The sequence below is a fragment of the Eubalaena glacialis genome, chromosome X, assembly GCF_028564815.1.
Source record: "Eubalaena glacialis isolate mEubGla1 chromosome X, mEubGla1.1.hap2.+ XY, whole genome shotgun sequence".
Classification (NCBI taxonomy): Eukaryota; Metazoa; Chordata; class Mammalia; order Artiodactyla; family Balaenidae; genus Eubalaena; species Eubalaena glacialis.
The window spans coordinates 6,320,082-6,336,535 of NC_083736.1; the positions used below are offsets into that span (position 1 = coordinate 6,320,082).

The 16,454-nt window shown below is 45.3% G+C and overlaps 1 protein-coding gene across 1 annotated transcript in view; it reads right to left on the reverse strand.

The window, feature by feature from the left end:
- ANOS1 (anosmin 1) overlaps positions 1-16,454 on the reverse strand; it is a 187,013-nt gene that overhangs the window by 23,843 nt on the left and 146,716 nt on the right. The window contains exons 6-8 of the mRNA XM_061177692.1: positions 16,075-16,204; positions 3,996-4,201; positions 878-1,022 (exon numbers count right to left, since the gene is read on the reverse strand). Of these exons, the coding sequence (XP_061033675.1) occupies positions 878-1,022; positions 3,996-4,201; positions 16,075-16,204 (481 nt within the window). The remainder of the gene's footprint in view (positions 1-877; positions 1,023-3,995; positions 4,202-16,074; positions 16,205-16,454) is intronic.

Sequence of the window (16,454 nt, forward strand, 5' to 3'; positions counted from 1 at the left end):
CTCTCAGCAGTCCCCACCTCTGAGCAAAGCCAGAAACACCACGTCACACATTTTCCAGCTCAGAGATGAGTGTCTCATAAGACTCTCCTCTTGCTTTGCTCAGTTCACAGCAAACAGACTAGTTTAGAACCACTGGCAACAAGGAAACGGGAATGGGAATGATTTAGTCACTGCCCCCAGTGGAGAATTAGGTAGCCTTTTGCAGTAACTGTGACCACTGTGTAAAACCAGTAAAAAAAAAAACAGGCATGTCTCATTTTTAGGAGGGAAGCAACAGTTTCTAACAGTTTAACTGTACGGATCCTCCTTAAAAACAAGTACGCAGGCTTCCCTGGTGGCGCAGTGGTTGAGAGTCTGCCTGCCAATGCAGGCGACACGGGTTCGATCCCTGGTCTGGGAAGATCCCAGATGCCGCGGAGCAACTGGGCCCGTGAGCCACAACTACTGAGCCTGCGCGTCTGGAGCCTGTACTCCGCAACAAGAGAGGCCGCGATAGTGAGAGGCCCGCGCACCGCGATGAAGAGTGGCCCCCACTTGCCGCAACTAGAGAAAGCCCTCGCACAGAGACGAAGACCCAACACAGCCAAAAATAAATAAATAAATAAAATAAATAATAATTAAAAAAAAAACAAGTACGCATATGCATAAGGACCCCAAATCATGTAAGTATAAACATTTGTTCGAATGAGACACCCTTTCTTCTTAAATTTCCATTACGACGCCAAAATATTGCACATAAAATGGATAAAAATCCTAAGAAAAACTCAGAGGTGAAATTTGTATACATCCTAGTTCAAAGGACATATCTCCATGCATACTGGTGTGAAGGTTCTCCAGGTAAGGCTGCAAGTGAGAAGAAGGAAGTCGGAGCACTTACTGTTGTGGACGGCGTGTGTGGACGTGAAGTGGAGGGAGGCCTTGGCGCTCTTGAGGCGCGTCTGGCCCCAGTAGGTGACAGCCTGCAGCTCCACCGTGTAGACGCAGTTGGGCTGCAGTGGCTCCAGGGTCACAGAATTCTGAGACTGCAGGTGGAGGGACACACACAGACGCTGTTACAAGCCTCGCCACCTCTCCGCTTCCCTGCACAGCGGCTGTGCCCTCCTGAAGCACACCAGCTCCCCTCTGATGTCTGCCCGGACTGTCTAAGATCACAAATCGTTCTACATCTTTAGCATCTGAAAATCCACTTTTACCGTGGATCAAAATAAATGTCATACAGAAGCACAAACACTTTGTTTTTGAAACTGTATTCCTAATCCCATTATTGGATGCTTTCCAGTAGCAAGAAAATGAATAATAGAACTGTTTTGAAAGCATCATTTCAAATGGACCTGCTCGTTTGGATCCTATTGTTTCCCAGGTGGTAGAAGACAATTATGGGCAATCCCTGCGTCTAACAATGCGTGGCCAGCCTTGCCTTTCCTAAATTCAACAAGCTTGTCACACCTTCCGTGTCTGACCAGGCCCAGTGCCGGGATGAAAGGCAGATCCCACGGTACCCTGCGAGCCTGGGGAAGCACCCGCGGAGACCCGTGGCGGCCTCTCTCGGGCTCGCCTTCTATCTGCCCGTCCCCTCACTCCTTACTAGATACCACCTTACAGAGAGAAGAGAGCCGTAAAGGCTCGTGTTAGCATACACCTGGCAAGATTATGAATTGGCATTCCCTGTATTTCTCTGATTTTATCCTAAATCTTCTATGAGTAAATTTCCACCAAAAGTTGTAAGAAAAATCAACCTGACAAAATGCTTAAAGCACTTTTTTATGGCTTGCAGATATAATAATAAAGTCCCTTACAAGTACTCGGAATTAAGAGAAATAAGGTTGTTGTCTTAGAATTCAAACATCCATCAAAATATAGTACATGTGATATCACATGGCCCTAAATGGTCTAATTGGTGGTATTAACATCTATGAAGGGAAAAATGTGTCCATCACTAATGCGACACCAGACATCAGGCAGTCAGTAAGTAGCACGTGCTTTCCCGCAGAGAGTAGGCCAGTTGTATGCGTGCATCGTGCTACGTGAAAGTATCATCATCTGAAATTGTCAAGTACTGAATCACATAAGCCGGTCCCTTGTTTAAATACCACAATGACCTGTCGGACTTCTCCACATCATTTTGGGTCACGTGAGATCTCTTTTCAGGGAGAGAACATGATTTCCATGGGCGTTTCAGAGCCGTGAGTACAACGCCCCCTGTAAATTAACAGATGGCACCCTTACATGATTCAGGCTTCTGAGGGATCAGTCATCGGAACTCGGCCACCTTCCAGCAGGTCGGCACTGGACGGCTGGAAGGACTGCACTTCCAGAAGTGGAGGCTGAGAGGCAGGCTCTGGACCGTGGTCCCTGTTCCCAGGTGAGGCTGGGCCACCTCTCAGCCACACCCACTCTGGTATTAACCGTGCATTTTCGTGCCCTTTCTTCCTTTACCTACCGTATGTCTATGAACTACCAATTCCCAATTTTTTTTTAGTTAGGGTTTCTTGTTATGTTCTATATCACTCTTCCTAAACTATTATCTTCAAACAAGTAAAATAAAATTCACTTTTGAAAGAGCATTTCCTTGAAAATCCCCACTCCTCTCAGTTATCATGGATATTAGGATGGACTCTTAGGAAATGAAAAGACATTGATCCCCAAGAAGAAAATTTCACAATTTCTCATGTTCTTCTATATGTTTCCAATTTCTGATCCTAATTCTCAATTGGTCAAATTTTAATATTGAGAACTTTAATGAGTCACATGACCTACAGCCTGCCTCTTGTGGATCCAAAAAACACGTCACTCATAAGATAGCGACCTATGATTAAGGCTACTCTGGGCCTGTTAACAATTATAATTAAATTCGCAGTTCATTTTTTATTTATCTAATTGACATATACTGGAAATAAATTGCAAACTTCCCTACTAATCCTTGATGCTGTTTGGTTATTAAGGGCATGTCAGGGGCAGGGGGCTGTCAGCATTTCATCACATCACTTTTTGCTTTCCATCCCTGAGATTTCACAGCTTTATCTCTTTCAGCACTTTCTGTGAGATAAGCACACATTACCAATGGTCACTTGTTGCAAAGTCCTACAAAATAAAAGCTGGAACTGTCAGAAAGTTTCTTGAAAATAAAGCCAAAACAGTATCACAGCTAAATATCAGTGATATGGACCTGTGGAGACATGTTTTATAATTCTCAATGGCACAGATATTGGAATCTTCAGTGCAAAAAAAAAAAAAAAAAAAAAAAAGTCTTGCTGTCCTTCTAAAGCACTTTCAAACATTTATTTATTTACGGAATTCAACCTTATGAATTAGGGGGAAAGGTGTTAAGTTTTATAACAACAAGATAAAGGAATGTGTACTAAAAGGACACTGAACACTCATTTTTATGCCTTGAGCATTTCATATGATGCAAAATGTTCAGTGTTATAGAGATCTCATTGCATAAAACGGTTCAGTGAAGATTTTATTTCTCGGCATGTGGAAAATAAGCCATTCCAAGTTCTTTTAATCAATAAGAAAAGTATATTGTCAAACATGCATTTTCTAAACTGTTTGCTGTCGCACTGGTTAGACTATAGATGGGAGCACCTCACAATACACAACAGAAAAGCCATGAACATTTACTCTTCAGTTTACAAGGATCTCTTCAGAAAAAAGGAGACCTAAATGTCAAGGACATTTTGAATTGTCTCGTTTTCAATGGCTAGACAGGTAAGATGGAGACATTTTTGTTCCTCTGATTTCCGGAGTGGTGCCAGCCATGTGGATGTGAGTAAGTCAACAGACTAAATTCAGCTGTTGTCACCTAAAACGTGCACGGCTAAACGGCTGGCACGGCCCTCTGTTTTCTGAGCTTCCTCGGTCACAGGGGAGGGATGGGAACCTGCCCCTCACCCGTCCCTCTCTGTGGCTCAGCTGAGGCCACTCTCAGACCAGGTGCCCGAGCCTAAACACCGCTGCGAGGAGATGGGCCTCCTCCCCCAGTTCTCACTCACCCCACCCGTGGTCTTCCTCCTCTTCTTCTTCGTTGGCACCAGCGACTTGCCGCTGACCGTCCAGCTCCAGAACACTTTGTAGTGATGCACTGGGACGTCTGGTTCCTCGGGGAGATCCCAAACGATCGTCACAGCCACGCTTCCGTCACCGTGGATGGTGGAGTTTGCAAGCCGGAGGTTGGCTGGGGCCGGTGGTGCCGATGGATCTGAAATCCCAGGAGAAAGACACAAGGGCCCAGGATGTGACCACAAAAGCATCGTCTCTGTACGTGTAATGACTACAGGATCGATGCAGGAAGACTGCCCTTGATATGGAGAATAGCTGAAGACAAGCACTAAGGAAGATCCCCTTCTTAAGCCTCAAATTGAAATACAGCCTATAGAACCGTAAGATCAATGTGTTTGGGCCATATCTGTAATCTAGGCATTTCCATACCACTACAACCCAGCCAAATTTTCATTGTACCGAAATTGATAAAGTTCTGTAAAACACGGTCAAATTCCATTTAGGTTGGTTGGCATTAAATAGGTCAGCAAAGTTGAAATGCCTTTGAAAATTCTGAAAAGAAAAGACAGAAATCTAGGACCAGCTCATTCGAGTAACTGTTTTCATCCAAGTGGTCCTGGAGCTTTAGATCCTTGAATCAAAAGTGAAGAGTGACATGAAAACATCAGCAAAAACAAACCTTTTTTTTTTTTTTTTATCCACATTACAAAGTGGATGACAGACAGGTAACATTTTTATAATTTCACCATTTCTAGTTTGTCACATAAACCAAAACCGTCTCAGCTGTCAAGAGAGAGATTAGGTTCTGGAATGATTTCTCTACAAACCTCCATTTGAAATATATATATGAAGATGACTAAGTACGTGTAAAGCTGAGGGTCTTTCCTTCATTTTTTGCCACAAATTGAGCAAGTATAGATGCCGCTCACCACAAATGATTTACAGATGGTTTTGTTTTAAGATGCCCGCCCAGGAAAATGCTGTCAATAATTCTAATTATAATACCATCTGCATCAGAGGGGCAAAGAAGCTATATCTTACTCCATATAAATGAAGAAGTCTGGGGGAAAATACCCATGTTTTTACTCTTGGGATGGTTTGTGTTTCGAGGATGATGGAAACATGAATTATTTTTTTAAAATCTGTTGCTTTTCTGTAAGATAGATAAGTTCTGGAGGTGTGGTGGGCTGTGTAATTTTTAAAAGCTTTGTAGTTGCTTTCCTAGGCTAATGGCTCATCCAAAGCACATTACATGACATGCTTGACCAAGGTGGTTCTCAAACAGTCACCCTGAGGAACCCTCTGGGAGCGCCCAAGACTTACACTGAGGTACGCTGATTCAGTGAGTGCAGGTGTGGCCCATCGATGTATTCACGTGAAATATATATTTATGTTTTACGTAAAATACACACTTTTATGTAAAGCACACACGTTACTCTGAAGTAGATGACCCACAGGTCAGAAGCTGAACGGTCCTGCAGCTGGTGGCGGCCAAGCGAAGGTGTAAACAGCCCTTGGCTCCCGCGAGGAGGGAAGGGCTGGGTCCTGTTATCACGGGCTCAGGAAGCACGGCCTTCCTTGCTCTGCTGCTTCCGCAGAGCCCCTGGGAGCCCCACTCTGGTCATCCCCACGGAGGCGCCACACACCTCACTGCTTCCATCATGGTCTCCGCTTGCCTCCACTCCCCACTGGCTGTCCCTCTGGTCCCTGGTCCCTCCTCAGCCTCCCCCTCCTGACCTCCCCATCCCACCGTCGCTAAGCGGGGGAGCATCCAGCCTCTGAACTCAGGGACCTCTTGGCATCTATACCCAATCTCTAGAGATCTCACCAGTCACAGCTTTAAAAAGTCTTTGTGCGGATAACTCTCAAAGGTATGGCTTCAACACAGACTTTGCCCCTGAACTTGGATTCAAGTACTAAGGGGTCTTTGCATTAGCTACACTTGGAGGTCTCAGAGGCCGCTTGAAAGTAATGTGCCCAAGACCAAAGTCCCCGTCCCCCCAGCCCCTGCTCCCCACCACACACACCCCGTCTCAGGAAACACAAATGCCTCTTTCCTGCTGCTCCCGCCCCAAACCTCCAGGTCGTATACTTCTTCTGCTTTCATTCTTTGAGCTAGGAATACCTTCAGAAATCTATCTGGAATCTTACTGTTTCCACCCGAATAACACTGTGTGCCAAGCCTTTGTCTTTTCTCCCTGATTACTGCAAAGGCCTCCGAGCCTTTCTCAGTACAGCAGCTGGTGATTCTTTACGACACAAGCTGAGGCTCCTCAGCTTGGAAGCTCTCGATGGCCTCCAGTCTCACTTAGAGTCAACGTGCTAGCAGTCTCCCCAAAGTCCTGTGCATTCTTACCACACACAACCTCCCAAACCTCCTTTCCTGTCCCCACCTGATCCTTCTGCCCTGGCCACACTGGTTCCCATCTGATTACGTGGAGATGAAAACCAGGAGCTACTGAAGCTTTTCCACCGGTTTAGCCTAAACGCCTCCCTCCCTACCTGCCCCCCGCCCCGAGAGTCTTTACCTACTGCAGGTCGACCAGATGTCACCCTATTCAAAACAGTGACATGTGCTTTCCTCCGAGCACCAGCAGAATTTCACTGTGATTTTCTCCTGCTTTGCTATTCTCCAAGACCCTTAAGATCAACCTCTGCGGGACAATTCAATCCTTAACCTACAGCAGGTTGCTGCAGACCTTTCTTACAGAAAGCTGGTTGGCAAGCTCATCATCACTTCAAAGCAAAAGAAAAATTACAATGTGTAAAGATAATTACAGCCATTCATGTTTTCAGTGATGCACCTGGATGTCTATATGCTGAAAATACGTAGTTATGTGAATTTTCCAGAGAGTCTAGGTTCACAGGAAAAGCTCAGAATCATCTCCTTTTCTAAAGAAATTCCAGGTTTAAGGAAGTCAACTAGTATTTGGTATTTCATCATTTCCTTAATCTACTTCATTCATGATATCATTTCTTACTGCCCTGGAAAAATTTCTCATACCTTAGATGTGATCCTAATTCAGAATAACATCATCTAGTTTATGAAACATGATAAAATATGAAACAACATAATTTATGACAATGGCATTAGGAAGTAGTGCTTTCAAATAAATGAATTAGTAATATTTGCTTCACATTTTCTTAAAAGTAAGGCCCATTTGAGTACTCACAATACCAAGGTGGCATACTCCCATTACCAACATGAGACACCCCCAATCGCTTTCTCCCCCAAAATAACCACTTTTAAAAATTTTGAAGCCAAAGGGGAATAGCAGAGGTTATCTGTTTATCGCCCCAATTATCCTCTGTAAACGAGCTACTCATTTATCTGTCTAGTCACTGAAGACTTCAGATGAGTCTGTCCTGTTTGTCTAATCTGAAGGATTTCATTCAGTCCCAACAAATTCCCAGATTGCTGTCATTCACTGCCTTGTGAAATGGTTCCCTACGGTGTGAAATCAAGTATATTCACTTTGTTGAAATATACAAAATCTTTTCTTTCAGTTTACATAATGTTTTAATTCTATTAAAACATTGAAAAGCAGTTGGAAGCTTGCGGGAAAAATTATATGTATTTAGCAACTCCACATTATGATAAAGCCCTAAGGGATTTTATAATTTAACTATATGACCTTTTTTTTAAAAAAAAACTGGTAAGGATCTTAAGGGTTGGATAGGTAAAGTGACCTGCCCGAGGTCATTCACATAACTGGTGGCAGAGCCAGGCGTGAGAATGACAGTAAGGGGACAAAGAGGGGTTTGAGGCCACATCTCTACATCTGTTATGTGTCGTCGTCATCATCATCATCATCATCATAACGATGGGCCACTGTCAACATGTGAAGCCCTTTGCTGGGGAAAGCGCCCATTATAGTCTAGCACAGGGATTGAAAGCCTTTTTCTGTAAAGGGGCAGACAGTGAATATCAAGGCTTTGCAGACCAGACAGTCTCTGTTGCAACTAATCCACTCTGCTGCTGTAGCTTGAAAGGAGCTGCAGAGAATATGGAAACGAATGAGCACGGCTCTGTGCTAGTGAAACGCTATCTGCAGAAACAGGCGGCAGGCCAAATATGCACCACAGGCCATGGACTGTCAACCCCTGAGCTAGAGTCTTTCCAGAGCAATGACACCATTTAGTCTCTAGGAACTGGACATAAGCACAGCTTATTTCCAATTTTATATGCATATGGTTGTACTTTGTTTTTTTAATGTTGGCATTTTGTTCCCATTTTGCAGATGAGGAAACTGAGGATCAGAGCATTTAATTCACTAGTTCAAGAGTGTAGGGGGAGAAGGTCAGAGGCACATCACAAGACCAGAGCTCCCCTGACCCCTCCCTCTGAAGCTTAAATGAGAGCATTTCTCCCCCATCTCACTTCTCTTTCTGCTTCATCCACTCCCTCTTTGCAACCTTCCGAATTACCTGCAGAAACACAACTCACAAAGCAGAAAGCAAGTACACTTTCAAAGATAAATGTAATAGGAAGCCGGTATTAGCTCCTTTTACAGTTTGCGTGATTTCCAGGGCAAGATATATTCAATGTTTAGCAGGAATAACCAACTTCAGCCTTGGAGAAAAATAGTTCCTTTTATTAACGATCATATGTAGTGCTTTTGGCAAAGGAAGATGGAACCTTTGGGTTTCAGCAGATAGATTTACGGTTTCATCTCTGAACCTTTTGTGACAAAGTAACAGGCACGGTGGAACAGCTTTACGCCCTACGATGGGTAAAGTGCCCAATGAAATCACTTGTCACCCCTGGAGAAAGGCAGGCCTATTATCACACTGATGTGAACTCTCATGGGAAAGGAGCCCTTCCTGCCATCCCAGAAGAAAGCCCATCACTTATTGTGAGGCAGGCGCCTCCACGTGTCCAGACGATCCTGTTGATTAAACACGGAGACCCAGCCACGCGTGTTAGCACAACAGCAGAGTGGGGTGCAAATGGCAGTAAAGAGAGAGACCTTTAGACGGTCACACTCAGTGAAGTAAGTCAGACAGGGGAAGGCAAGCATCATATGATACCACTTACACGTGGAATCGGAAATGTGGCACAAATGAGTCCATCGACAAAACAGAGACAGACTCACAGACAGAAAACAAACTCACGGGTACCAAAAGGGAAAGGCGGGGAGGGATAAATCAGGAGTTTGGGACCAGCAGATACACACCACTATACATAAAACAGATTAGCAGCAGGACCTACTGTGCAGCACAGGCAGCTAAACTCAACATCTTGTAATGACCTACGGTAGAAAGTAGTCTGAAAATACACATACTTGTAACTGAATCACTTTGCTGCACCCCTGAAACTAACACAATCTTGTAAATCAACTCCACTTCAGTAAAAAAAGAGACCTTTATAAATACACAGTCATGAACGAATATGTATACGTATACGTACATAGACACAGAGAGAGGAACAAGATATGCTTTAAGAGCATGAATGTTAATTTTATTACTTATTTGATTTCCTCAAAGGATGTCCAGGGAACAGACTTCCCATTTGAAATGCATCAGAGGACTGCCTCTTAGGTGTGGGGCAGTGATCAAGGGCAGTTAGATTTTTAAAGCAATGATATAACCAGTCACACATTCTCCAGCTAATTAGTAGGTTAGTTCTGATGTGTAAGCAGCTTTTTCTTTCCAGACACAGCAGTTGGAATAATTTTACTTCCCTCATTAACAAAAAAAAGAAAAAAAGAAATAAAAAAAGAAAAGAAAGACAAGAAAAAAAGAAGAAAGGAAAGAAAGAAAAGAAAGAAAGAAAGAAAAGAAAGAAGGGAGGGTGGGAGGGAGGGAGGGAGGGAGGGAGGGAGGGAGGGAGGAAAGAAGGAAGGAAGGAAGGAAGGAAGGAAGAAAGAAACCCCCCTGCAGTATCTAGACACACAACAACTTAGGGAAGCTGCAGAAGCTGCACGGCAGGCGAATTCCCAGCTATTAAGTCGTTTCAGGACGTACGCTCAGCACAGTGTTGGCCAGTGGAAACGGCGCACAGAGCAGCTGCGTAGAAAGTCACGGGTCCCCGTGGAGCGACAGGGAGCTCTGTGACCGCAGTGGAGTCCGCTGTCGTTTCCCTAGCGCTCTGTAATGTGCGCGTGGAATAACATCCCGTGTGATGCTTGTGCGCTGTGAAAACAGTGTTGTCTGCTTTGCTTCTCCTTTTGAATGTATCCCGTACACATGGGGAAGTAAGGGGGAAAAGATGGATGGAAAACTCTGAATTTGGAAGGAAGTGAATATAATAACTGTATTATGTACATTAGAAGACGTGTTAGGTTAATGACAGTGGAAGGTGGATTTTTAAATTTTTCTTTATAAGACCTCTTAAAAGCACATTAATTCAGTGTTGAATGGATACTGACTAATCTCAAACATCCAAACAAATGTTTGCCTGCTTTTGGCAACACGCGAAAAAAAGCGTCTGGATTTTGCTTAACATAATGCACAAAACTGTCCGTCTTCCTGCTTTCACTGCTGATGTCGACACATGGAAGTCTCTGTAGCACTTGATTCCCCAAATTCAGTCAACTTGTAAGCAGTCACTTGTAACAGGAAGTAGTACTAGTAACGTATGTTTCCAATACCAAGCACGCAGTATATGCACATTTTTTGCCCTGTCCATAAATATCAACATGATCGAGAAAATGTTAAAGACCGGTGTATACCAACGTCTGTTTTCTGCTGGCAAGAGCGCCACTCTAAATTGATGCCTGCCACTTTGGGGCGCTCTGTGGGTTAGCTGTCAGGGGCTTCTTCGTCAAAGAAGCGGACGACAGTGTGAAACGGATCTGATGTTGGGAAGGGTGATGGCGGATTGCGGAGGGAAGAAAGCGAGCCTGGAAAGGCCTGTCTCCACTTACTATTACGTCTGTCCCACATTCGGGAACACGGGGGCTCCTTTCATGATCTCGCCGAATTCCGTCCATCAGCCTCTTCATATCTTTATTTTAAACCATAATTCAAAATACATTAGACACGTCTGTAACGGGAATCTTGTAGATATTGAGTAAACCAACAGGTAGACAGCAGACGCTCTGGGGGTCCCACCCGTTCCCCTGTCCTGTGCTATTTCGGGGCACGTCCGCTCAGCTTGTAAACGCCCACGCCTCTGTCTGCACCCAGAGCAGGCTCTGTGCGCGTGCAGGACACAGACGCCCGGGAGCAGCCCGCCTGCAACGCCCCAGTTCCCCGGAGGGCGAAGGGCTGCCCACAGTGGTAACTAGCGTGAGAACACGCCATTGTGTTCCACCTTCCCTTCCCGGTCACCTTCCCCTCTCACCCCCGCCCCTGCCCACCCAGTGTCCTGGATCCTTTCCTCTGTAAACCGCTTCCACGCGGAGCCTTAACTTGCATGGGCGTCTGGGGATCATGTCCCTGGCAGGTCATTTCCCGCATCAGGAGTCCCACGTGCAAACGCCCTTGTGATTCCACACGTATCTACACCTGTCTCCCGACGCTTCCTAGGGTTCACTCCACACGCCACGGGATGGAAAAGTTTCCAAGGCCCTAGGGTCTGGCAGGCTTGGTGCCCAGAAAAGTGAGCGCTTCATCCCAGGAGTAGCCTAGGAAGGCAATTCACCATGTGGAAGGGTTTCCATTTCCATTTTCTCCATTAAGAGACAAAAAGTAGAAAGGGACACTATACATTAGTCTATTAAATTATCTGTTATTTTACTTTTTAAGGTTGTAGCCAATTTTCCTTCTCAAGTACCAGGGAGAAAGACAGTATAGAGCATTTAAATAAGTAAATACAGAAATCACCTCAAACTTGGGGAGGGGGAGTTGGGAGGGGTTAGCAATAAAAATATCCAGAAACGGTATTCACCTGGAAAAGAAAAAGCCTGAAACTGACTTACCAATCTATGAGCAACTCAGAATTTTCTTATAGAAAATAGGTATTCTAAGGGGTTAGGATTAAGTTGTAGGGAGATATAAGAGTCAAAGGGAAATTAACTGAGTAACCAATCTATTCGGGCAAACCACAGACTAGTAATTTTGTATTTAAAAGTAACCCTAAAGAAGAGAAAGACAAGAATTTTGGCTTTTCTGTGAGAATCAGGATGAATACCAGGCAGCAGGCCTAAACGAAATGACGCCCATTTTACCAAGTTTTTTTCTCGTCCTATTTAATTTTGCTTTTATTTTCAGAGGTGTTCGGGGAAGATGGAAAAGATCCTTGCCCCTTCCCTTGACCCAGCCTTAAAGGATCAAGTCTGGTCCCATATCCAAATTCAAATGCACTAGAAAATTGCCTACCCTTTGCACAGACAATTATTTTGGAAGCACTATTTCTTTCTTAAAGTAATTTTAAACCACTAGAAGACGTACAACTGGTACAGTGTCAGTTGGTTCTGGAGCACGGCGGGCATAAGTGGGCTTTTAATTAAATGAAAATGCACCGTTTTTGGAAGCGCTGCAGTGACGGTTAAAATGGGGTGCTATTTCCTTTTACAAACCACACCACACATCCATCCTTCCATACGTCCCAAGACGAGGAGCATTCCAGACTTCAGTCCTTGTGGTCTGCAAACCAAAAACGTGTGTGCGGTGGTCATCATAGATCCTGTGGTGGTCTCAGGGAAGATGCATCACAGAATGGGGCTGGGGGCGAGGGGATAACAGACCTGCTTGACGGCTGAAGACATTGCCAGGATGGTCCACCTCGTCTCTCCCCATCTTACTCCACTGCATTTACAAATATACAAAAGTGCTTGCTGGGGGAAAAAATGTAACAATCTTATTGGACTATAATTTATATACCATACAGCTCACTCAAGTGTGCAAGCAGTGACTTCTAGCGTTTACTAAGTTGTGTGACCATCACCACCATCCATTTTAGAAGGATTCCGCTACCCCATTAAGATCCTCCCTGCCCTGCTGGGGAAATTTTAAGGTAGAAACAAAGTTATTTTTGTGTCTTCAGCTTCTCCTTCGATTACTCGTGTTTCCAGCATGTCCAGGGTCCTTCACCTGGGTACGTCCACCCCTCAGAAAAGCCCGTGTGCAGGAAAGGCCCTAAAACACAGCAGTCATACTAGCTGGGCAAGGATTACTCCTCTTCTGGAAATATGTGCATCCCCAAAGGAAGAAAAGAGTCTTCCCCTGAAACACCCTCTCGTCTCGGTCATCTCTGTTTTAGTCACTGGCAACACCAATCTCTCAGCAGTTCCAGACCAAAGAGCCTGGAGTCCTTTCCTACAGGCCACGGGTAAATCCCCAAAGCCTATCAGAGTCACCTTTCCACATGTGCTCCCCGGCCAGCTCACTTCTGCCTTTGACCAAGTTACTGTCACCTTTCGTTACGGCTGTTGCGTCACTGGTTTGCTGTACTTTTTGGATCCACATATAGACGACAACATACAGCGCTCGTCTTCCTCTGTCTGGCTCTCTTCTCTCAGCGCAGCGCCCTCCAGGCTACCATCATCTCTGGGCAGGAATACTGCACCGGCGCTCCGTACCATGACCCCGGAGACCCAGCACGCCCGGCCCCTCCTTCCTCTCAGTCTGCACCTTCTCTGCTCCACCCCCTGGAACCGGAAGGCTCTTCCTTCGGAGGGTGCAAGGCCAGCCCTTCACTCCTTTATACGGCATCTCTTCTGTGGCCGCCCTCCCCGAAATAGTAAAAAACAAAAACACCCCCTTCCCCACAGCTCCTGGGTCTATTCTTTATTTTTCGCACTGTCAGTTATCACTCTCTACCCTAATATATGAGAGTATTTTATGTATTGATCTTGTTTACTGTTTCCTCTCGCCCCCAATTAGAGTGAATCCGTGTGTGTGTGTGTGTGTGTGTGTGTGTGTGTCTTCCACAGGAGCAGACATTTTTGTCTTTTCTTTCACTTGTTACCTCAGTGCCTAGCACAGTGCCTGACACAGAGCAGGTGCTCAACAAACATGTTTAATAAAAAAGGGAATGAAACGTGAGTGATAAAACGAGACCCCCAAACACTTTATTTCTACCTTAAAATTCTCCCAGCAAGGCAGGGAGGCTCCTGGAGGATTCTAAAACTGTATAAAGGATACTTGCACGACTTTATGGTAAGTACTAAAAATCACTGGCTAACACACTCAAGAGGAGTGAATTTTATGGTATGTAAATTATATTTCAATAAGGTTGTTTAAAATTATTTTCCCAGTAAGACACATTTCTACGCTTGATGAGAGCTGACTAAGGTGAGGGAAGACGGGGTACCACCTTGTAAATGGTGACGTATCCTTAGCCAAATCCTGGAGGAAATGCTTTCAACTGTTGAGTGGGTCTGTTATATTCCCATCATTCTGTGGTGCATCTTCAGTGAAAACAGTAGAATCTACCATAAATTCTGGGCATATATTTTTGTTTTCAGAAGTGCAAGAACTGAAGTCTGGAATGCTGAATGTTGGGCATATTTGTAAACCCAAGAAACAGAACAATTTAATGGTGACTGCAAGGATTCCCAAAATGGGGCACTTTCCTTCAACAAAAGCCCGTTTAAATTTGAGGGATACCACTCTAATTCTAGACGTATGCGGTCCTCAGACATGTAGGAAGGGCTGGGACAGCACGGCCTTGCTCCTTCCCCAGAATGGATGCCTCTTTGGTGGTTGGCAGCCACCGGCCCGGCCGTGGGGACTGTCACAGGACCTCTGCCCAGACCCCGTCCGACTCTGAAAGGGATTCCACCTCTGTCTGCAGAGGCTGGGAGCTGCTCTGCCTCATGTCTGGACATGCAGCCACGATCTGAGAGCGCCAGACCCCAATCCTGCCGGCAAGGGAGCAGATGGGAACGCATGGTGACCACAGCACGCCTGGACCTCATCTGAACTGCCAGAGTCAAGGTGAAGACTTCTCGAGCCCTGTACTGATCCTTGCCTCTGAACCCACTGCTAATGATTTATCCCCACGGCCTCTCTCAGTCCTCAGACCACGTGGAGACAGTCCTCAGACAAGGACGGTCTGATGTCTGTATTTCTTCTTTCATTTTTGGACCTGCTCAGTGTGTTTGCCTCGGGCTTGGCGGGGGTGGGTGGGGTGCACCTTTCTTTTCTTAAAAGGACTTTTTAAAAGAAAGACTTAAAAATCTACAACATACACTGTAATAGAATACTAAATACTAAATTGATCTGGTTGCAAGGTTTCCACTTGAGACCTATGATTATGCAGAGAAAGGTGTGGCAATATTATCTAGTGAGAAACGGACAGACTAACGGAAACATACATTTTACCCAAAATGGAACGGAAATTGCAAGTTATAGCAGCCAGTTCAAACCTTCCCGTTTTGAAAGACATGACTGAAGTTACCAGTGTCACATTATTCATTAATATCATAATGTATGCTTAAAATAAACTTAAACGAGCTCTCTAAGAGGATAACTGCTGACTAGTAAGGGAATAACCTGACGAATCTCTATCCATGAAACTGGCCCTCACTGATCATTAGCCAAGCAGATGTATCATTAATTCAGAACACACACAGCCATCTCAACACAACTGGAGAAATAAACACGGAGCTATTATTAATATCCAGTCAAATGAGGTCCTCCCACTATCACAGACTAAACTAACCACAAATGTAAATATAGTTAGTATTCATCGGATCCCACAGAGGTTTTAAAATAGCATTGAAGTAGGAACTGAACAAAATGATAGCCATGATAAAGTGACTTGGGAGGGATTTAAATTCTGCCTCTTATGAAACAAAAGAGATTAATTCACACTCAGTATAGCAATTGTTGCAAGAAACCTGCATAGTCTGATGTGGCAGAAACTAAACCTTTCTCTCCAAAAATTAATTGAATGGTGCTTGACTCAGAATATATTGAGAGAGCCAACGGAAGTGGATCATGGCAAACCATGACTTCAGAGTTGAGAAAACCCCATCACACTATCTTCTGCAGTCCCTCAGAGGTAAAAGCCCAGGGACGGTCCTAATCATAAATTCGCCGGCACCTTCAGACCCACGTGGTCCCATTCGCTAAGCACAGCACAGCCCCCTGTTGGCCAACCACGCACAGAACCTGGAGGTGAGAGGCATGTGCCCCCGTGGCGAGTTGGGCACAGCGGGGCAGGCAAGCGACACTGACCTCTGGAGGAGCGGAAGTGTTTGCTGGGGGCGGTGAAGCCTCGGGTCCCGTGCACATTCACGGCCGCCACTCGGAACTGGTACCACCTGCTGGGCCGTACGTCGGTCAGTTGGACCCGCTCATCCGTGGTCTGAGGGGAAAGTCACAGAGCACAGAGAACCCCTTTATCCTGACGTGCCCATCAGGTCTGGTTTAGAAACACATGCACTCATCAGCCCATGCAACACAGCCTTGCCTTGCCCTCCCCTCCCCTCCTGGAGGAGGGCAGCCCATCCTGCTCAGGTACGGGAAGGGCTGTCGGGGACCAAGGAATGCCTAGGGAAGGTTCCAACTGCTTGATTCCATTCACAGGTATTTCACCTCAAAGAGTTAAAGCTCCC